This window comes from Phyllostomus hastatus, unplaced genomic scaffold, assembly GCF_019186645.2.
Source record: "Phyllostomus hastatus isolate PE091 unplaced genomic scaffold, TTU_PhHast_1.1 phas_contig_80, whole genome shotgun sequence".
Taxonomy (NCBI): Eukaryota; Metazoa; Chordata; class Mammalia; order Chiroptera; family Phyllostomidae; genus Phyllostomus; species Phyllostomus hastatus.
The window spans coordinates 6318449-6340367 of NW_025333960.1; the positions used below are offsets into that span (position 1 = coordinate 6318449).

Here is a 21919-nt window from a genome sequence, read left to right on the forward strand (position 1 = left end):
CCACAGGTCTAGGGCATGTCCCCCGTGGGCCACACACAGGTAGGGCCAGGCCATGGCTCTGTGAGAGGGGCAAGGGTGGACATGCCCATCTTACATATCTGCATAGGAAGAAAAGCATATAGATGCTGCACTGTGTGAAGAGAAAGAGAACTCTCTTTAGGGCAAATGGATCCCAGTTTTAGGATTCTAGTCTGAAAAAGCCTATAGCAATGGTCATTGACTTGGGACTCAGGGCCAGCCAGCTAACAGATGGCTTCTGCAGGGCTGGGGAGAAGAGTAGAATTGTGGTGAACTGAAAAGTACCAGGCTGACAAAAGACACTCTGTTTACATTTTTTAAAACTGTGCCAAGAAAGCTGCATGGGAATGGAATTCCTGAACCACCTCATTTTGATCCTAATTTTATCGATGAAGGAAGAGACTTGTGGCAGGAAAGTCTCTTCACAGCAGGATGATTTTAACCAGAGCCATGAGGTGATGGCTTTTAGAGTATCTCATTCTGAACACCAGTACTTAGGCGCAGACCAGCGCGTCCTTGGAATTAGAGCGGGACGTCCGGCTTGTGAGCAGGAACTTGTGTGTTTCTCGCGACAAAAGAGTGATTTTAAAATGGGTGTTCAGAAAGGCAAGAAGATTTTTGTTCAGAAGTGTGCCCAGTGCCATACTGTGGAAAAGGAAGGCAAGCACAAGACTGGGTCAAATTTCCATGGTCTGTTTGGGCAAAAGACAGGTCAGGCCCCTGGATTTTCTTACACGGATGCCAACAAGAACAAAGGTATCACCTGGGGAGAGGCTACACTGATGGAGTATTTGGAGAATCCCAAGAAGTACATCCCTGGGACAAAAATGATCTTCACTGGCATTAAGAAGAGTTCAGAAAGGGCAGATTTGATAGTTTATCTCAAAAAAGCTACTGATGAGTAATAGTTGGACATTGCTTTATTTATTACAAATGTCTCGTGACTTTTTTATGTCTACCATATTTAAGTTGATCTCATATACCAGAATTCAGATCATGAATGGCTGATAGAGCATTTCTTTCGGGCAGTTCTGATTTAAATAATATTGGCTTGTGGTTAAATGATTACAATCAGCTTTTTGAACTTTGATGGTAATTTCAGTTCAGCAGCTGCTATCACTATTTTCCCCTTCTTAAAAATATGATTGGACTTGGTTTGTAATATTCACCTTTTCACAGAGATGGTGAATGCTGTTTCAAAACCTGTAGGAGACTGGTTTTTATTTAGATTAATGTAACTGCTAATGTGAACATTTTAAACACTGAGAAAATCCCTTCACTGTTTATTAGAAAAGCAAGACTTGCTTGTGTTTCAGATTGTGTTCATTAGCCTGTTAAAAGGCAAGGGCTGAAGAAAAGCTGGCAGTGTCCATTTTATCTTTTTGGTCCTAACTACGCCAATTAAAAAAAAAATATCCTGTATCTGAACTGTTGCCTTTAACTCACTGAAAGGCACTTTAGTGTGGTTTGTGTATAATATCAAATAAAGAATATCTAACACTTAAAAAAAAGGAATATCTCATTCTAACATCCTCAGCTCTTGCCATGCCTGTTCTCTGTCCCCTGCTCAGGCAGAAAGTGCACCCTGAATCTAGCCCACTCCAGGACATGTGGGGGTATGTGTACCTCAGAAATGGGGCACACTGACATGGAAGGATTACAAACAGTGAGCTCATAGGAACAATTTCCTGTTTTTCTAAATTATGATTCTAGAAATCAGTGAATTGGAACTCTGAAACTTGGCCCCATCCAGGGCACACAGAAAGACCCTGAGCCCTTGAAAGGGACACATGCCAGCAGTGCAAACTCAGCTAATGACGTAGTTATTGGTGACATCTAAAACCCCGCAGCACCTTCTCAGAGTCCTTGCTTGGTGCAGTTTGCAGCACAGCTGGCAATGAGGCTGTAGTTGAAGTCCGCCACACCACCCCTGCCAACCACAGGACCACGCCTTTCTTTGAGCTAGTGGGCTAAATGTGGACTGTTGGGCAACTAAGATTAGAACAGCAAAGTGTCTCTTTTGGAATGCACCACACCTAATCTGATCCAGAGATGGAAGGGAGCAGCACCTGTTGAGACCCTTCCCATAAATGGAGCAGGTTTTAATTCAGCTCATTTTCTCCCATCAGCAGTATCACAAAAGGGCTCTCCAAAGGCTTTGCTTTCAGCAGAATCAAACTTTGTAGCCCTATCTCCACTGGCCTTGTGCATAGCAGACTACAGCTCCCACGGGTTTGTTGGGGAGTTCACAGATGCATCTCTATCCCAGGCCATCCCAGTAAGTCAGGACAGGGAGGACCATCTCAGGGTACTCAGAAACTCCCAAATTCTGAAAAGTCCTTCTTTTGAATTAATCCCCTTTTTAATGATGAGATGGCTCTTCCACATTCTCCTTTTGCTTAATTCCTCCTTAAAACAGGCCCAAGTGCCCTCTGGATACAGTGACGCCACGCCAAGTGAGAGCAGTGGCTGAGTCAACAGGATCAGGCAGTTCAGTGAAAATTCCTTTTTTGGAAGCCAGGCAGTCACTTCCAGGACTGCTGAATCCTTGGGAAGTGACGCAAGCCCGAGTCAGCAAGAGGCAGGAGTGAGCACTCCTTGGAAAGTGCCTCCTTGGAAGGTGCCCCAAGTCTGCCTGAGAAGTGAGCAGCTTCTGGGGCGCTGCGTTGTCCCTTCACCCCAGACTTCAACACACAGGGCGGTGGGAGGGGCTCACTCAGCAGGGCTCCTTATATAGAAAACGGTTGACAAAGGAGGCTCTCACAGACAGCACAGGAATTGCCTTTCAGCAGTCTATGAAACTCCCTTTACCAGCAGTGGGACTTATTCTATTATCTCTATCAGAGAAGAGCCTGGGTTCTGAGGAATGTCACAGTGGTTCCTTTACTGTTTCCCTTCCTGCCTGTGGGTCGCTGGTTCCTGGCCCACTTCTCCAAGTAGGCAATTCAGACACAGTGCCAGGCCAGGACTGGAGTGGGCACTGGTGACAGGGACTGCAGAGGGGAACTCTGGACTGTGTGTGTGAAGGGAAGAAACCTCTAGGCTCACCAGGGGTGGTTTGATGGTGGGCAGGAACCACAGAAGTGGTTTGGGGTACAGGAAACCCTTGCTTCTAGGGTTAATGAACAGCCTGTGGCATTTTTTCACTGTGCCTGAGCTGTCAGCCAGGAAAGGTGAAAGATATCTGGCAATATTTCTTAATAGGAAACCCACAAATATGAAGAGGTAGATTTGCCTCCTAGCATGTTAGCCTTATTCTAGTAGCAGCACCGCCATTTCTTTTGGGGAGCCACATCTCCCCACCCGACCCATGTGGTTGGGGCTAGCCTTCCTAGTCAGCAGAATCAGGCATGTGGCCTTGTGTGTCACACCAGCTGTGGTAACCGTGGTGAGGGGCCTGGGTCAGGGAGTCCCTGGGGCCGACATCTTGTTTCCATATGAAGAGGTCCTGCTTGAGGATGATACCAACTCAGAGCCAAACAGGACCAAGAGATGAAGAGACAGGTTCCTGGCCACCGTGTTTGAGGGCCCATATCCACTGTGCCTGCAGCTATAGCCCCACTGTACTTGGCTGCCTCCTGGCTTGTGGCAGCCAGCATCAGAATTCTGTTACTTGTAACCAAGGGTCCCAACTAAGAACACAAGTGACATCACAAAGTGAAGATAGGGCCCACTAGCATCATGTATCAGGTCTAAGAGTCAAGCAATTTTTTGTTTTTTTAAGAAAAACGCTGAAAATGCTGTTTGAAGACATTCCTTAAGCTTTTGGGTCCCTTTAGCTCATTTAGGATCCACATTAAAAACAAAACAACACACTGTAACATTTGACAGCTCATTAGTTCTGTCTCACCATGTACTAATAAAGACTTAAAAGTGGTTATATCTATAAGCAAAAGATTTCTGGCTGAGTGTTGCTTCTATATGGAAGATGAAATGGTCACCAGAAAGTATATTACAAGTAACTGTTGTGATTGGTTTATTGCAGGAGGTGAGGAGCCAAAAGAGCCTAATGCAGGTGGTGTTGCTCCTTAGCCACCCAAGACATTCCTGCTTTGGAGTCCCTCCCTCCCTACATGGAGGCACCTACACACCTCCCACTCAGGGTGTCCTGCCGCACAGCCCCTGTGTCATGTGCCATCAAGCCCCTTTCCTTTCATCTGGGTACCATTCCTGAGCAGAAGTGATAGACAACTTACAAGTGCATGTGCATGTAGTGTATAAGTGAACATAAGCATCTTCAAAATTCGTCATTTGAGAAAGAACATGTGGTTCAAGGCTGGCTAAGCCCTTCAAAATGCAACCCTATCCAACTGTGAATTTCTGCCTGAAGCACAACCCAGGAGAAGTCTGCTCTTCTGTGTCACCCAGCACTCGGAGCATGTGCTTGCCCGTGTAGATGAGGAAGTGTCCGGTTACTTGGGCAGCATGGGACAGGAACCGCAGCAGGCTCCTGTAACAGAACGAACAAGGATGTACATCAGGATTGGCATTCTGAGCCAGTGAAGAACAGATGGAGTGGGAATTTTTCACAACCCCCACCCCCGAAACATGTGCTCAGAGTAGGCAGTGCTCACATCCTCCTCTCATCCCATTTGGGGTAGCTAACACACAGATGTTACTTGGAATATCTGAGCAGGACCTGGAACTCTATTTCTGGTGAGCTCCTAGGTGATGCTGATGGCACTGACTGGGGCTACCCTTCCGCTAGCCACCTAACTAGAAAGAGCTGAGTAGGCTCCTAAGAATACATACTATGTCCTATCCTTTGACCACTTGCTTACTCTGGTGGCCTTGGGTGTGTGGGGCTTGTTACTGAAATCAGTCAGATCAGGTGGGAACAGAACAATCAGCTGAAGGAGAGGCTAACAAAAACTGCAACTGTGATTCTGTGACCAGTTTGCTTAGGGCAGCTGAGACATCCCACCTTGACCCTGTTGTGGCATCTAAGTCCTAAGGCTGAGTCTTAGATTCTTGTTAGTTTGGACTAAAGAAGAAACTCTCACTCTGCAACTGTGATTCTGTGACCAGTTTGCTTAGGGCAGCTGAGACATCCCACCTTGACCCTGTTGTGGCATCTAAGTCCTAAGGCTGAGTCTTAGATTCTTGTTAGTTTGGACTAAAGAAGAAACTCTCACTCAAATTCTTATTATCTGCCAAGTTCAAAGCTAAAGGGCTTCATTCCAGTTTTAAAGTTGTCACTTCATAAGGACAGCCAAATCTGGGGCTCAGCTGTGTGGGTCAGGACAGCCCTCAGCTCCTGGTGTCCCAGAGTGGAGCTCTGGCAGGGGATGCCTTCAATTTGGGGGCCATTGTGACTTCTGTAGCTGCTTGTGGTGTCATCAGACTTATCAGATCGTAAGAATCAGTGACAAGAAGGCTGAATTTTTGGTGAGGTGAGGTTTATTATGCTTTTCTAAGTTGTAATTTTTCTGTTTAAAATTCAAGCAATCAAGCAATTTTCTCCCATTTCAGCAAAAAGATGAAGCTCTCCTGGGAGTCAAGATTTCGACAGCAGGGGAGTAACAGTTGTCTAGGAGTCAGACCCTGGTGGTTCTGGTGGGAAATGGAGGCCACACAGAAGCCATCATGGACCTAAGCGTGTTCCAGACCCCGAAGAGCCATTTGTGGGGAGCAGTCTCATTTCTAAAGCATTTCTCCTCCTGAGCTCTGGGGAAGTCAGAGCAGTCCTTATAGGACAGAGGAGAGAAGGGCTCTCAGAGGAGCAGTTTGGCCGCCCAGAGGAGCTGTGCAGACAGCATGGAGTCAGCAGTTACAGCCTTTTTACATCAGCCTCAAAGACCTTCTGCCATTGTCAGTCTCTCTGTCCATCCATCCCTCTGTAGAGAATTAGAGTTATGGAGGATCAATGATGAACTTACTGGAGGGACAGATGTAGGTGTATTCAGAGCCTATGCACTCATGAAGAACTTGGAAGCAACCTTTTCATTTTAAAGATGACAAAACAGGCTCAGAGAAATTAAGTAACCTGTTAAATGTCACACAGCTACTTGCTTAGAGGTAAGGCTGAGAGCAACAGTAGGTGTTCCTCTCAGTCCAGGGATCAGAGACAGGACGTCCAACCTGGTTACATCCAAGTAGTGTATCTGGTGAACACATAGAACTTGTTCAAATATGTTGGGGTGGGCACCAGGGATCTGTCTTCTATAGGCTCCCCTGTGATGCTGTGTAACCAGCCCGGCCCCAGCCGGGTTCCCACGCCACCTTACCACTAGCTTCAAGGTAGCGGTGATAAATACTGCAAAAGAGTATCTATACAGGTTTGGGTGGCTACTCTCTACAAACCAGTCAGAATCTCCATGGCTCTGATTTTCGCTGTCACTGCTGAGAATTAAGGTTTAAAAATGCACAGCTCTAGTTTTTAAAAGAAATTTGGTTCTTCTTTACACTTACTAAATTTGTGTTTCCATTAAGTATTTAATGGTCTTTGAAGAAAAAAGTACATATATTTTAAAGTAAGACTTTGTTTTCTGAAATAAGTCTGGCATAAGAGTTAAAGTACTGCATGACATTATGTATTAGAGTGAACTTCAACAGCTACATTCAGGTCAGGGCCTCCGAGGAGCAAGCTGGGGACAAGCTACTGGGGACGGGCTGCGTGGACCAAGCTGCATGCAGCTTCCAGACTCCTCAGTTGACCCCGAAGTCTGTTACCTCAGCAGGGCCTTGAGCCCTGTACACCGAAAGTCGTAGGACACTGAGTACATCTCATACATGGTGGCCTTCACGTTGAGGCAGCCAAAGACATCCTTGGGATTCAGCTTGTACAAGTCAAAGGTGACTTTTGCTATTCCTGATTTCTTTGGTTTCTGGCGGGCATTGATGAGGTTAGTACCCTAGAACAGCAAGGGAAGAAGAAAGACAAGGAGCATCCCACCTATGACCAGCAAATCCTGTAATTCTGGTTTTATGCTAGTGTTGACTGTTGGATTAAAATCTGTTAGTGACTCAGCTGCTAATTATTTGAGGAATGTTTTTAGCAGAGTAATATGCTGATACTGCTACCAGGTCCAAACCCATAAGAAAGTACCCTTCCTTAATCTCCTTTGAGTTCAGTGACTCAGGATGACTGATTTGGCTTCAGGGCCTTGCTTTCAGGACCCAGGGATCAATGAATGGTTATGTTGTGAACACATGGTATTGAGAGGCATTCAAGCTCATCACTGAGGGTGACCATGGTTACTTGCTTGACATGGATGGTTTCATGACTATGAAACAGTCTGATTAAAGAGAAGCAGTCAGCATTTTTTTTTCCATTTTATAAGAGGCTTCTGGACAGAGAGTTTCAGAATCACATGGCTAGAAGAGTAAGGGGCAGTGTGAGAACTCTTTTAGGGTGTCTCCTTTTTTCTAGTAACTTCCCTGGAGGAAAGCTGACTTCCTGGGGACACGGAAAGAGGTTAGTTCCAGTATTTACTCTCAGTCTACTTGAAACATCACAGACCCTTCAGGGTGTGAGGAGAAAGTGTTTATAAACAGCATTGTGATATAATCTTCCCCACCAAGATCATTGAAAAGACAAGAGAAAAGAGCTGTGCCAGGGTACACACACCAAACCCAGGGCCTGCTCTTCTACACACAGACCTTGCAGTGTTTAGGTGTTGATTCTGGGGTTGGGAGTAGTCGAGGCTATGAATGTTAAATCCGTAATGAAAATAACCTACTATATGGAGGTGAAAACAAATTCCCATTGAAGTGCTCCAAACCTTCTTGCTGGAACCCTCTTCTTTCCTCCCACGCAGACCATACACAATGAGAGATGCTAGCTGTTGCTCAACGTTGAAGGCACATGAGGTCCTGCAGCCTCTTCACTTTAGGGAGTGCAAACACTCCATTGTTTAGGAAATATTTTTAAAAATCAAGATTATACTGCAGCAACTGTTTTTTGTTGCCTCATGTTCCCTTCTGTTTTATGTAAGTTTTTTTTTTTTTTTTGTCTTACTTTCTCTAAATGTCTTCCTTGAGCGTGGTCTTAAATCCAAATTCAGATGTGCTCACAAAGCTAATCCACTTGCTACCTGACTCCGGGCACAGAGAGGTCAGCACTGCTGACTAAGGAAGAAGGAAATGCCTCCTCCTTGCCTTCTTCCTGAAAGCCCTTTCAGAAGCTGCTTCCTTATAGGCTTTATGACTTTTAGATTGAAGAAGGGAGACCCCTGGTGGATATTTCTGGGCTGGAAGTTCTTGCCCAAGTCAAATAAAATTGGCCTCACTGGTAAAAGCACCTCCAAGTGGGGTAGGATCTATATTTGGCTCTGAGGTACACATTTCCATCTTGAAGGAAGGTGGCTGAAAAGTGGAAGTCAAGAGAAGACTCCAACCCAAACTCACATGTCACCGAGGCCATACTAGACTGAGGATGGCTTTAGGCCTCTCTTAAAACCATCATATCCCAGACTTACTTGTATCCCATGCTCCCTATCACTGCCCTGTATTTTAGCTTGGCATCCCAGTGCCCATCCACACCCGGGGCTTACACATGGTACATATGTTCCATACTAACCAATTCCTCTCAGTGACTTCCATGATCTACTGCATGATCAGCTGCTTTAAAGATACTATATTTTAAATTATATGCTTTTTATAGTTTTCTTCTTCTACTTGGAAAGATTATGAAGTATTTGACTTCATAAGAGTGAATATACATGTAAAAATAAGGAATAATAAGATGTGCGTACCCACTCTACATAAAAAACCAGTATAAGCCTATCTGTCCCTCCCAATTATATTCCTCCATTTCCCAAGAGAAAAACAACCTAAGTTGTGCATCATTCTATCACTTTAAAAAAATTAGCACATGTATTTTAAGCATTATATAGATAATTTTATATGTTTTTTGAATTATCTATAAGTTGTTAAATGCAGAGGTTCTCAAAGTGTAATTTGGAGACACTTGGGGGATCCTGAGATCCTTTCAGGGGATTGAGAGGTCAAAACTATTTTTATAATAAACACTAAGATGTAATTTGCTTTTTTACTCTCATTTTCTCACAAGTAGTGGCACTCTCCACTGTATATTTGGGAAAGTTGCATAACTCAATGAATCAGTATTTTCTAAATGACCAATGCATGTTGTTAAAAATCACCCCTGCCAAAGAGATCCACTAAAGTGCAAGATGGACTAGTGGATTCCAATGTAACAGATGAGGCAGACTTCACAGGTATGCCTTCAGATTCCACGCTGTGCCAGCCTTTAGGACACCACCACTTGTTGAGTTGTGGTGTAGTATCAAAAGAATATCCTCAGTCATCAGAAGACCATTAAAATACTCTTTCCTTTCCCACTACTTATATTTGTGAGGTCATACTTTCTTCACACACTTCCATCAAAACAATATATAACAGATCGAATACAGACACAGATATGAAAATTTAGCTGTACTCTATTAAGTGAGGTATTCAAGAGGTTTGCAAAAATGTAACATAACTTTACTCACTAAATAATTTGTTTTGAAAAATAGTTATTTTTTCATAAAATATGTGATTGCCATGAACTGTTTGGGGTTATTATTTTTAATGAAGTAATACATTTAAAAAAATTCTCAATATTAATTTTGAATACGAGAACTATTTATATCTGTAGCTTAGAGTTTCTAAGCCTTGGCATGATGACATCTGGGACCAGATAATGCTTAATTGTGGGGGCTTTCCTGTGCATTGTAGAATATTTAGCAGCATGTCTCATTCATACCCACTAGATGTCTGTACTACATCCCTGTCCCAGAGGTAAAAAACCAAAAAGGTTTCAGACTTTACTAAATGTCCCCCGAGGAACAAAATAATTCCTGGTTGAGAACCCCTGATCAATGGCTATCTATAGGTTCTATTGATATAATCCACAGAAAACAAAGCTATTTGGGATCTTCATTAATTTTTAAGAGTGGAAAGACAGATGAAAAAGTATGAGGACCAAAAAAAAAATTCTGAGGACCACTTGCTTAATGTGTTATTCTGCTATGTTTTCACCCAACATAGTTGGTGAGATTTATTCACATAGATGTCTGTAGTGGTACATCATGCATTTTCACAGCAGAAGAGTACTCTATCCAATGAATATACAAGAGTGTGTTTATTTATGTGTATTTATACAGAAGCACTTGGCTGGGTATTGTGTGCTGGGTATACGTGTAAGAATAGACTTGCTTGGCTCAACTCTATGGGATAAAGGCAAGTTGATTTAAAGACTTGTTGGTGGGAGCATTAAGAAGGTTCATTGCTCCACATCTTAAAAATCATAAAAATTTAAAAGCCTAACAATACCAAATCTGGTAATGGTGTAAAAGAATATCTTACTGTGCTCTTAAGTTTCCTTAGTCACCAGTGAGGTTGTCCCCATGTTTTACTGTTCATTCTGCAGATGCTTGTCCCTTGTTTCTGACTGTTTTTCTACTGGATTGTCTATAGTTTCCATTACTGATTTGTGTGAATCCTTTCAATTTGAGAAATACTAATTATTTGTCAGATTATCTTGGAAACACCTTTTTCCCACTTGTGGCTTATTGTTTTACTTCCTTTATAGTATCTTTTGATAAACAAAATTTTTAATGAAGTTGAATTTATCATCTTAAAAAAGTTTGTGTGTTGTGTTTTGCTTTAAAAAATAACACCTGAGGATGCCAAGTAGATATATAGCAGACCTCTCAATCATGTCTCCAACTTCCTTCCTGGTCCCCACCTTTCTCTTTCTGTGTTACTACATGGCCACCTTCTTTTGACATAGCTCTAGGTCTCTTATTATTATCTATAGTCCTCTGGCAGTTTTCATTTACTAAAACTGCTATATTTTTCATTTTTAGAAATTTTATTTATCCTTTCAAGTCTATCTAGTTTTAAAAGCTCCTTTTTGTTCCTTATTACTTTAGATTACTTTTTATATCTCTTTGGACACTTTAAATACACTTATTTTATACTTTGTATCTGATGATCCAACATCTGAGGTCTTTGCAGGCCTGACTTTGTTATTCCTTCTTACTCTCACACTTAGTGCCTGAGTCCTTATGTTTTGTGTTTTATTGGGAACTCACATATGTTAGAACTTTAGGAACAAAAATTCTTTCAGGCCTGGGTCAACCCATTCATTATAAGCCTATTTGCTGCTGGTTACATGGGGCACATCAACCTTGGATCACTGGGACTGGAGGGAGAGGCTATTTGAATATAGAGTATTCAATGAGTAGGCTCCTTTCAGATGCTTCCTCCCTGGATTTCTGTAAACTAAACTTTCAGCTTGGGTGATTTTAGAATCAACAATCCCTATAACCTCAGGAAGGCAGCTATCTCACAGATCCCCAGGAAGGACCTCTAAAAGTCTCTGCTTTATGTGGGCATCTCTAATCTGACTTGCACTTTTCTGTTAGCCCAAGACTTAGTTTCCTCCTCTCAGCATCCATCAAAACCAAAGCCTTAGTCACTGAGGTCAGTGGATGCCCACAGGTGAGAGCCAGCTTCAGTGTTTGCTTTCCTTTCTGGATTCTGACTTTCATAAAAAAAATTTGGCCTCTGAGGATTTCCTTTTCTTAAAGGTCAGTTAGGCATATAAAAAGATCTTCTAATATTTGCTTCACATGTTTAGTGGGAAGGTTTTCCAAGATACATAATCTATAGTTTTCCTAGAAATAAATAACTTTATTCTATCTCTTTTATTTAAAAAAAATTTATTTGTTTTTAGAGAGAGGGGAAGGGAAGGAGAAAGAAGGGGAGAGAAACATCAATGTGTGGTTGCTTGTTGTGCACCCCCTACTGGGGACCTGGCCCACAACCCAGGCGTGTGCCCTGCCTGGGAACCGAACTGGCTACCTTTGCTTTGCAGCCCCGTGCTCAATCCACTGAACTACATTAGCCAGGGTTATCTCTTTACTTTTGTAAATCACTGTAGTTAGTCTCACACACACACACACACACACACACACACACACACACACAACCCTACCTAATTTCATTGGCTGTGTTAGCTTGTTGGACTCTTAAGGATAGAGACAGTGAAAGGTCAGCAGGTCATATCTACAAGCTTTAACAAGATCTGTAGCTATTCATTGCTCAAACCCTATAGCTATTCATTGTTCAAACCCTAAATCAGAGAGCATCAGCTCACAAAGATGCTACATTTCCTAGAAATACTTCTACGAATGTCTTCGAGGGTGGTACATCCAGTTATTAGGTGAATGTACACAGGATATTTTCGAAAGTGGGCAAGTCAACACCGAAGTAGGGAATTCACTTTTGCAGGTAAAAAGTCTACCCAGTAGCTATTTTGGATAACAGTGTGTTTGCTTACCGGTGTCCACTTCTGTCCTTTTTCCAAGATCATGAAATGTGTGTTATCTGCTAAGGTCTGAAAGAACTCTTCTGTGTCCACCATGGTGCCGTCTTCCTCTAGCACCAAAGTGACCAGTGTGCTGGTGATCAGTAGGGCGTCCAGAGTCTAGGTTGGCAATACATCAGAGACATTTGACCATTCACAGACATTGACTATGTTATAGTTTCAGAAGAGCTGGTGGATTTTGATAAAAATTTAATGGTCAAGATATATCTGAAGTGGTGTCTATGATTCAGTCTTGGCTTGGAAAAAGACAAATTAAGATTTTTAAGGGACCTATCTTCAGAGATTTCAATGACATGAGATAAATGATTACATTTAATAATATTTACAGTTTCTAAAAATATCTTTATTTTGACAAATAAAAAGAATAATCCTCCACATATGATATTTAAGGAGCTTGAGTCTTATGTGGCATATCTGAATGTGTCTCTTACTTAAGAGCCTGCATGTTGGATGCTTGTTTCTCATTTCCCTGGGTGTCTGTGTCTGGGTTATGCCTCCATGTGATTCTTCCTTATTTTATGATTTAGGAGACTTAGATTAAGGACTATTCTTCCCTGGCCTTTACAACAAAAAACAGATTTCCAAAGTCTGCTGCTTCCCTATATTTTCTCTTGTCAAATAAATAGTTACATTATCAACAGATGACTGTTTGTAAGGTTTTTGTCTTTGTGCCTAAATCTCTTATGGTACAAAGATGCAGTAATGTTTCTTTTCATTCTTTTATTCTCCTTGAACCACTCAGAAATGGTCTCCCTTAGACTTTTCAAGGCCAAGACACGGACATTTCATTCTTTGCATTGGCTTAGTACCAAGACCCTGAAACCTTCTGAGGACTGGTGGGGAGGCACTGTGGCTGGTGGTACCTTGCTAAGCAGCTCCTTCAGACTGCTTGCCATCACTCCCCGCCGGCTGCTTCTGTCATGGTTGGAGACTCGGAAGGGGCGAGCTGAATGCATGATGGGAGTGAGTAGGACTCTCTTAGTCTGTGATCCCACAAATGTCAGGGGCCTGGAAATGGAGAACAAAAGTAAAAAATATATTTGACATTACTTTTTAAAAAGAGTCTTTAAAGAGAGGTTTGAAGTGTATAAATATCAAACAATTTTAATATCTACACCTAAAAGAAAGAAATCCAATGGTTGGAAATTATTAAAAATTATGTGTCACTATTTATCTCCCAATATCCAAGGAACAAAATGAAGTACATAAAATTAAAAACACAACCATTATTACACCAGAACACTCAAAGTTCTTGCAATGCAACATTATAATCTGGACCTAGAAACTGATTAAAAGTGAAATTTTTGCTGAAAGTAATTGCAGAAACCAACCAACCAACCAACCAACCAACCCACCAAAGTCCTTGTAGCAATTAGTTGAGAAAGAATGATAAAGGTTTTAAAAGAAATAAGAATTCTATTCTGGCCCCTGACTGGTGTGGCTCAGTGGGTTGGGCATTGTCTATAAAAGGAAAGGTTGCTGGTTCCACTCCCAGTCAGGGCACAGGCCTGGGTCATACACGTGTACACTCACACACACACAAGTAGTTCCATATTTGTACAATAAGACCAAGCCAGAAATTGATAAGCCATATATTGATCACTACAGCAACAAACCAATTTAAAAAAATTAAGTTAGGGTCAACAAGCAACAACAGAACACTATAATAACTGTGGCTGGAATAACAAGAAGGAACAGAACCATATGTCACATGATCCTTTGAAATAAGTTCCATATTTACCAAAGAATTAACTCAAAATTTCTCTATAAAAAGAACTAATGTGGAGAAAGAAAATAATAGTAAAACAAGTCAAGACACTTTTTTGAGAAAAAAATTCTCTACCTATGTTTACTACATTTTCATCACCTAGCAACTACCAAAAATTAATAAAATGGATAAATGAGAAATACAATAGCTGATAAGATGCTTACTACTTTAGAAGTTATTTAACAAACCCATATTTTGCTCTATAAATATTAACTCAATACTCAGAAAGCTGTGATAGTTATAATTTTCTAAATTTACAGATGAGGAAAATCAGTCTAGTGAGCTGCCTACAGCCAGTAGGAGCCAGAGCTGGGATTCAGCCCCAGGTACCTGTTCTTTGTCTCAAAAAGGTGAGATAGTTACTAGTTACTAATGAAATAATAAGAAAAGTTTACATATTAGTGAACATATGAAGCTTTTGATAGCAATTAAAGAAATATGAAACCACCTTTGATACTCCACCACATGTTTAGAAACCAAAATGCAAGAAGTTGTTTAAAAATAACTCCATAAGAAGAAACAGGTGTGCTTTGCTGGTAGTACTAGAGCACAGGTGGCAAACCGAAGCTCCGCTGGCTGACTCCAGCCCTCCACCTTGTTTTATCCAGCCTGGCACCTTGTTTCTACCTGGCGGCAGCTCTGAGTTCCTTGCCCCTAGTTAAGGAGTAGTTACATTTTTATAGTCCTAAAATTACATTCGGCCCTTTGAAGGCAACCACCAGGCTGATGTGGCTCCTGGTGAAAATGAGTTTGAGACCCTTGCACTAGAGGGTGGTTGACTCTTTTTGGAGACAAGTTTAGCAACATGTAAAGAGCTTTCATCCAAGACTGTAGACTATTTTATACTGAGGAATATATCCACGTAGAAATTATTCAAAAGAATATAAACAGTAATTAGCTCTTTGTAAAGTATATGATTGTCTAACCACTATGCCATATACCTGAACTTAATACAAAATAATATTGAAAGTAAACTGTGATTGAAAAAAAATTAAAATTAAAAAGAAGAAATTAGCCCTGGCTGGAAGCTCAGATGGTTAGAGCATCACCCCGAAACACGAATGTTGCAGGTTCATTCTCCAGTCAGGGTACGTACGAGAATTAACCAATGAATGCAGAAATAAGTGGAATAACAAATCAATGTCTGTCTGTCTCTTCCTCTCTAAAATCAATAAATAAAAAATTTAGAAAAACAATGTCTTAAAAAAAAGAGAAATTAGCAACATTTCAGGCAGATCTTGCTTCATGTTGGGTGCTGTGATAAGCGACTTGTGACCTCATTTAACCCCCAGGCCCCCAAGGAACCAGCACCTATAGCTGCACTTTTCCTAGAGCAGTTCCCACCTTCAGGTGCTCAAAGAGTTGTTGACAATTTGGATAAATACTTGCACAGTGAAATTCTAGAGAATGACACCAAGGACAACCCTGTAGAAGATACAAAGTAAGGACCTGACTGCTTTCTAGCACTAATGACAGTTTGTTTAATCCAATGAAGGCTAAAATTCTAAATACCTGTATTGCTTTAAAATGCCTGTCACCTAGGATTTAGCACTTTATTTTTATACACACACATTGTCTTGTTTATTATGCTTTGTTTCCCCAACTAGATTGGAATTTCCTTATGGACAAAGGCTTCTTTGTTGTATCTGTAATGCCTAGCTTAGTGCTAAGCATAGAACTTTTACATAGTATATTGTCTAAACTGAAGCTTTATAAGTGGACATAAATGAAAATCCAATGCCTCACAAGTAATTTGCTATATGGAAAACTGATTGTATCATAATGAACCAGCTCTCAAACATTGTCAGGCTCAGTTCGTGCTACCAACAGTTGAAGGAGGCATCCCATAATAGTGAGTGTTTGTGCTTTATCCCTGTGCCTCATCAACCGACTGGCATTATGGAAACAGACTTAGATTATTAGCAAGAATTTGGCCTGAAACATATTTGGCCAGCATCACATTAGTGCCTCATAAGTGCTCACATCTGAGCACTTGCTATGGCCTGCAATGTGCTAGCTCTTTACATAAATTAACTAATTATCATCATGACTTTATGAGGAAAGTATTATCCACTTCTCAGATGAGAAAACTAAGGCTCAGAGTGGTTTCTCAAGGACATTCAGTTAAAAAGGAAGAGAGGTCTAAACTTCACACCTCAACAGTAAATATCAGCCAGGAGCCCTGTGAGGAAGAGCTGCTTTATGACTGAAAGGACAGCAGTGCTCTCAGTTCGCCCCTCAGCCCCTTTCCTTTAGACCACTAGAGTCGCTGTATACTTGGTTTCCAGGGAGCAACAGCAAGGGGATTGTGTCAGGTCAGTGGTCTCCAGTGGGGCTCCTCATCAGAATGACAAAAGACCCACTGGGTAAATCAGAGCCTGAGCCAATGCAGCAGTGGAACTAGCATCAGCCTGTGAACATTTGCTCTGATTCCCAGGAGTTATACCAGGTTCCTCATCACACAACACAATGAACAAGATGCTCACATTCTGTTGAACTGATGATACAGAGAATGTGTTCAGTCTTATCTCCGGTGACCGTGTGGATGGGGCAGCAAGGATTATCCATATTATAACTTACATTTAGAACACAGGTGGGAAACACCAGGCCCATGGGCTGAATCTGGCCCTCTACCTTGTTTTATTTGGTCTGTCACCTTGTTTCTACCTGTCAGCAGCACCGAGCTCTCGCTTAACTGTTAAGGAGTAGTTACATTTATACAGTCCTAAAATTACATTCAGCCCTTTGAAGGCAACCTCGAGGCTGATGTGGCCCCCAGTGAAAATGACCTTGACACCCCTGCTATATACCTTAGCACCTTGCCTAATAACTCTACAGGACCAGTATTACAGGTGGGGAAAACAGGCTCAGAACATTGAGAAATTAGTAAGATCAGAGTCAGCAAGTGCTAGCACAGGGGTTCAAATCCAGCCCCTGCTTTCACAACATAGGGCCTTCCCTACCAGGTACAAACCCTCCTGTAGCAGAGGGGAACCTTGGACCCTCACCAGCAACAGTTTCTCCTCCCCCAAAGTGGGAAGTCATTGCCATTGCCCACGAGGCCTTCTAGATTCTATGCCCACTGAGACCAGGGTTCATGTGTACATTTTTTACTTCCCCACAGCACCTCATTCCATGTTGGCACATGACCTAGTCACTGAGTAAAAGATAGGCTAGGACAAAATCAGAGAAATGGGAGAACAAAGTTCATGTCTTGGAATGCTAGGTCCATGCCCTGGTGGCCAATGGCACACCTTGTGGGCATGAACAGCTTTGACCTAGTTGGTCCCATATCTCTCCATTGGATACAAATGCTCACACCTGCTCCAGTGACCTAGCACAGCTGATTATACAAAGTTCTTATTGTCCTGTAACTTCTGACAAGACAAGACCTGGCAGTCATTTCTGGTTCTCCCTCTTCACACTGCCCTCAAGATAGTCATTCTTGCTAAAAAATAAAGTGGGGGCATGCAGTCTATTGTTCTTCTTACCCATTACAGGAGGCCTGGGTCATTGTTGGAGAAAAGGCTCATGGAAGACACATAAACATTTTTGAAGACACAAAAATTAAATTCTGCCCTTTTTTTCCTATGATCAGGATGAGTGATTGGAATTATGTAAAATTTCGTAAAATCAAGACTGTCTTATATACAACATAAAAAGGGGTTAAATTAAATTTTACATACACTAAATCTATTTAACAAATACTATATGAGTACTTACTCTGCTCCAGCTAAATAAACAGCAGGGCTACATGAGCGACGCAATACAGGGTGGGAGAAAACTAGGTTTACAGTTCTGAGTATGGGAAACACAGAGTTCATTCTTGTATTATTATTTATTAATTATTGCATTATTTTCCATACAAACAACTATAAAAACTATAAACCTACTTTGTCCCACCTTGTGTATTAATCCAACTCTCTTTTGGTTTTCTTAGTAGAATAATTTATGTCACTGGCCATTAGCACAATGCCTAAAATGTGTTGCTATCTCCCCCTCAATTTCTTACGATATCAGTGTTGAAACAGGAGTACTGAGAAACCTTAAAATTCTGTTTTTAGATACACCACACATTAGTCACCTCAAACCCCTGGGAAAGTGTGGACAATCATATGGAGCAGGAAAGGAAACAGCTCACTAAAAGGAAAAATACAGACAAGGAAACATACAATGCTGTTCAGCTATGCTGTTCAAGGAAATAGATTGTTTCAGGGAAATCAGAAGATAAGTGAAGTCAGACTTCATAGAATTAATCTTCGAAATTGTAAAGGGCCATATCTTTCAGAAGTGAGGGAAACAATCTTTGTATTTTTCCTCAAGGGAACAAAGAATCCTCAACTTATAAAAGTGTGAGAAATAAAGCAACAAACAGCCTGACAGTGGATGTGAACTTTACTCCAGTAAAACAAAGTGAACCCCCACAGGCCATGAGTAAGTGACTTTATGTGGCACCTGTGGGTTGATGTTTATTCTGAGAGTGCTGGAAGAGAAGGCAGGCCCAGGAACAAGGTCTCTGTCAGCCAGAGAAAAATATTTTGGTGTCAGCAGTGATGAGGTGACTCCATAATGCTGGGTAAGACACTGCGCAAGAAACTATACACAGTGAAACAGTGACTGAGGGAACCCCGTATTTCACTGCTATGTGGAAAAAGAGGAACCCATATGAAATAAAGCACAGACAGGGGTAGGATATAAGTCAACTGAGCACTATTGCCAGAGCCAAGAGTGACAAAAGAATGTTAAGGAGGGAGGTGTTGATTGCAAAGAAAGGAATACAGAGAAATAAGACAGCTTGGGAAATATTCCTAGCTTTGGTGAGGTCTCTAAGAGCTGTAGAAATTTATTTGTAAGTAAACTTAGGGATATAAGCAAGGGATATTGTGGTAAAAATTTGTACTGAAGTTGCAGCTCAACAAAACCTAGAGTTTCTTATTCAAGAAAAGGAAAGATGTACTAAACAGCTACAAAGGCAGCTATAAAATGCAAAATACATGCATCAGCTTTATAAGAATTTCAGAGTTGATCTGAATGTCGTCACCGACAGGGCAAAAAGACAGGGCAGGCTTTGTCTGGGACAGCACACACACGGACATCCTCAAAGTCCAGTGTGTGCTAAAAGACTTCAGGCTCCTTTCATTACAACTAAGGCCTTTAGTGATTACAGATGAGTAATGGACTAATGACTGGTTAAAGATTTGATAATCACTTACACGTAGCTGATCTTAAAAAGATGTGATTCAGTCACTTTCTTGGCAAAATGCAGTTATTTACTAGTAAAAGACAGAGTTAGGCCCTGGCTGGTATGGCTCAGTGGACTGAGTGCCAACCTGTGAACCAAAGGATTGCTGTTTCGATTCCCAGTTAGCGTACAAGACTGGGTTGAAGGCCAGGTCCCGGAATTGGGGTGTATGTGCAAAATGCAACCGACTGATGTATCTCTCACACATCTATGTTTCTCTCCCTCTCTTTTTCCCTCCCTTCTCCACTCTCTAAAAATAAATAAATAAAATCTTAAAAAAAAAGAAAGAGAGACATAGCTAGGACACATTCTCCAGTTAGTTTTATTAAGGAGCACTGAGAGGAGAGAGATATCCTGCAAGACCATAATTACAAATGTGGCAGTGACTGGCTCGTGTGGCAGTTCAGCCTGGACATGGTTTTAAAGAAGGGCCAGGAAGAAAAGTGTGTTCTTTTCAACAAGTATTACAGATTGTTTTCTTCCTGTTTAGTTTGGAAGCAGGTAGATTCCAAAGAATTACAGCTGCTCAGTTTGGAAGTAGGTAGATTTCAAAGAACTGCAACAACAAGTAGCCAATCGTACGTAGACCTTGCCAGGTTCAGAAGAAAGGTGTTTCAGGAGGTAAGATATTTCCTTATGCTTTGATTTTCCAGTTGAACCCATGAAAACCTCATACAGATACACTTTGGATTTGGGAACACTCTTGTAGGGGTCAGGTGCATGGGCAGAGTCAGCCTTAATTCTACAGGTGTTGCCTTCTCCTCCTGGTCCAGGCAGTACCAGGGAGGAGTCAGTGCCCTCTTGCCCATCCCTGAAATTCAGCCTACCAGCTCCTCAGTGTTCCTGAGGAACTTGGACAGTGCGTGCTTCGATGTTCATGGGAGAAAAGTTTGGAGGATGCACTCCAAACTGTTCACAGTTGTTATGCCTGGGAGTGGGAGTGTGGAGTGGGTAGTGCTGGAAAGAGAAAATCAGGAAAGAAATCAAGGGCCTTACCTTGATGCTTAAACCATGTTAGGGAATACACTTGGATCAAGTCTGTTTCTCACTTTCCCAGGGTCCCACCGCCTGACATCCTTTTTTTTTTTTTCCTTGTTTAAAAAGAGAAAGCCAGTGCAGTCCAGACCGATCCTCTATACATTTTGGAAGCTGTTTTTCTAACTTTCAGTTTTACACACAGCCTCTTTAAGAACCCAAGTTCAGAGCCTAGTTTTGTAAAGTGATTCTCCCCTCCCTTTCACCTACTCTGTCCCTCCCCTCCATACAAATGGGATCCATCATCTCTGAAAACCTGCATTTTAAGGTTCTCAAGGGCTTCTCCATCCTCTTTGGAGTACTTCGAAGATCTTCAGAGAAACCAGGTCTCTCCCTTAAACCTATAAAGTTACCGCCACGCGGAATCTTTAGGATTTATCAACAGGGGTTGGTGTGGTATGTCCTCAGGATGTGAAAGAAACCCAAGGAGAGGAAAGGAGTGGCGCTAAGCCAAGAGGCGACGGGGTCTGCTGGCCCCGGACTCCTGCCTGTGTAGCTCCCTTTGGATGCAGCGAACAGGAGGAAGGCTTCTCTCCAAGCCCACCACCCCCTACAAATCCGGGGGGCTCAGCGAGCCAGGAACGTACAAGTGCGTCCCGCATCAGCTAACCCTCCCGTTGGAGCCCACAGCCCGCACTTGCTACGAGGGATTAACATGGGCGCCCGAGACCTCTGAGTGTCCTCACCAGCTCTTCTCCCGACGCCCCAGCTCCCGCTGCGAACCGGGGGACCCTGAGAAGCCTTGTTTCCACGCACCTGGGTTCCCGGGACGTCGCCCTCATCTGTGTCAGCCGCTAAGGCAAGAGATGCTGCCACTCCCGCACTCACCCCTGTTACTTGCTTCGCGGACGCCCGCGCACGTGGGGCCGCCACACCTGAGGCTTGCAACCAGCTGGAGGAGAGGGAGGAGACTCGCAGCGGGCTCTGGCTCTGCCTACCCAGCTGGCCCGCGGCGTGGACGCCAGGTGAGTGGGTCAGTACGCGGGGAGCCGGGCTTCGGGGAGCGTAGGAATGTGGGGCGCATGGGGTGCAGCTGGAGAGAGCTCGCAGAGGGGGAGTGACGGGCTCACTGAGGTGCCGGGCGCAGGAGGGTGCGGGGCACCTTGCTCCGGTTGCAATGTGCGCGGGTGGAGGGGGGGCGGGGGGGCTCAGGTGTGGTGCTGAGCCCAGCTGTCGCGGAACTCGCCTGATAAGGGCTCCCGCGTAGTCCCGGGCTATCTCCATGGTTCTGCTCCCTTCAAAGGCGCAGTCTCTACTGAAGAACGCTGCCTCTTAAAGCGCCGCTGCCAAGCCCGGCCGCCCAGCCCCGCCGCCAAGCCCCGCCCCACCGCGGCCTGACTAGTGCAGGGAGGGAAACGCGTAGGAGTCCACAGCCATTCTGGCCTCCTCGAGGGGAGCAGTTCTCCAAGACCGCTGCAGAGAACAGTACCGACAACCCAGGAATCCCAGATACTCCATGGGTCACTTGATGATCGTCTGTCAGCCTACCTTTACCTTGCAATTTCAGGTTGGGCCA

General features: G+C 42.9%; 2 protein-coding genes across 2 annotated transcripts; one reads left to right on the top strand and one right to left on the bottom strand.

Moving 5' to 3' along the window:
- The first annotated feature begins 509 nt into the window (after positions 1-509).
- On the top strand, positions 510-1529 carry LOC123826376 (cytochrome c-like). The gene has a single exon (XM_045850316.1). The coding sequence runs from the start codon at positions 609-611 to the stop codon at positions 921-923; it is 315 nt and encodes a 104-aa protein (XP_045706272.1). The 5' UTR covers positions 510-608; the 3' UTR covers positions 924-1529.
- Positions 1530-3836: 2307 nt separating this feature from the next.
- CIDEA (cell death inducing DFFA like effector a) lies at positions 3837-21705 on the bottom strand. The gene is made up of 5 exons (XM_045850315.1): positions 21590-21705; positions 13222-13366; positions 12311-12457; positions 6691-6872; positions 3837-4468 (listed from the first exon to the last, which is right to left on the bottom strand). Exons 1-5 carry the CDS (start codon positions 21625-21627, stop codon positions 4321-4323), a joined length of 660 nt encoding a protein of 219 aa, XP_045706271.1. The 5' UTR covers positions 21628-21705; the 3' UTR covers positions 3837-4320.
- Positions 21706-21919: the final 214 nt, after the last annotated feature.

Coding starts and splice junctions, on each gene's coding strand:
- LOC123826376 (XM_045850316.1), top strand. CDS start 609: ATGGGTGTTCAGAAAGGCAAGAAGATTTTTGTTCAGAAGTGTGCCCAG.
- CIDEA (XM_045850315.1), bottom strand. CDS start 21,627: ATGGAGATAGCCCGGGACTACGCGGGAGCCCTTATCAG. Junction 13,367..21,589: donor TACGCGGGAGCCCTTATCAG/GCGAGTTCCGCG, acceptor CTCCATTTCCAG/GCCCCTGACATTTGTGGGAT. Junction 6,873..12,310: donor AAGGACAGAAGTGGACACCG/GTAAGCAAACAC, acceptor TTGCTGTTCTAG/GGTACTAACCTCATCAATGC.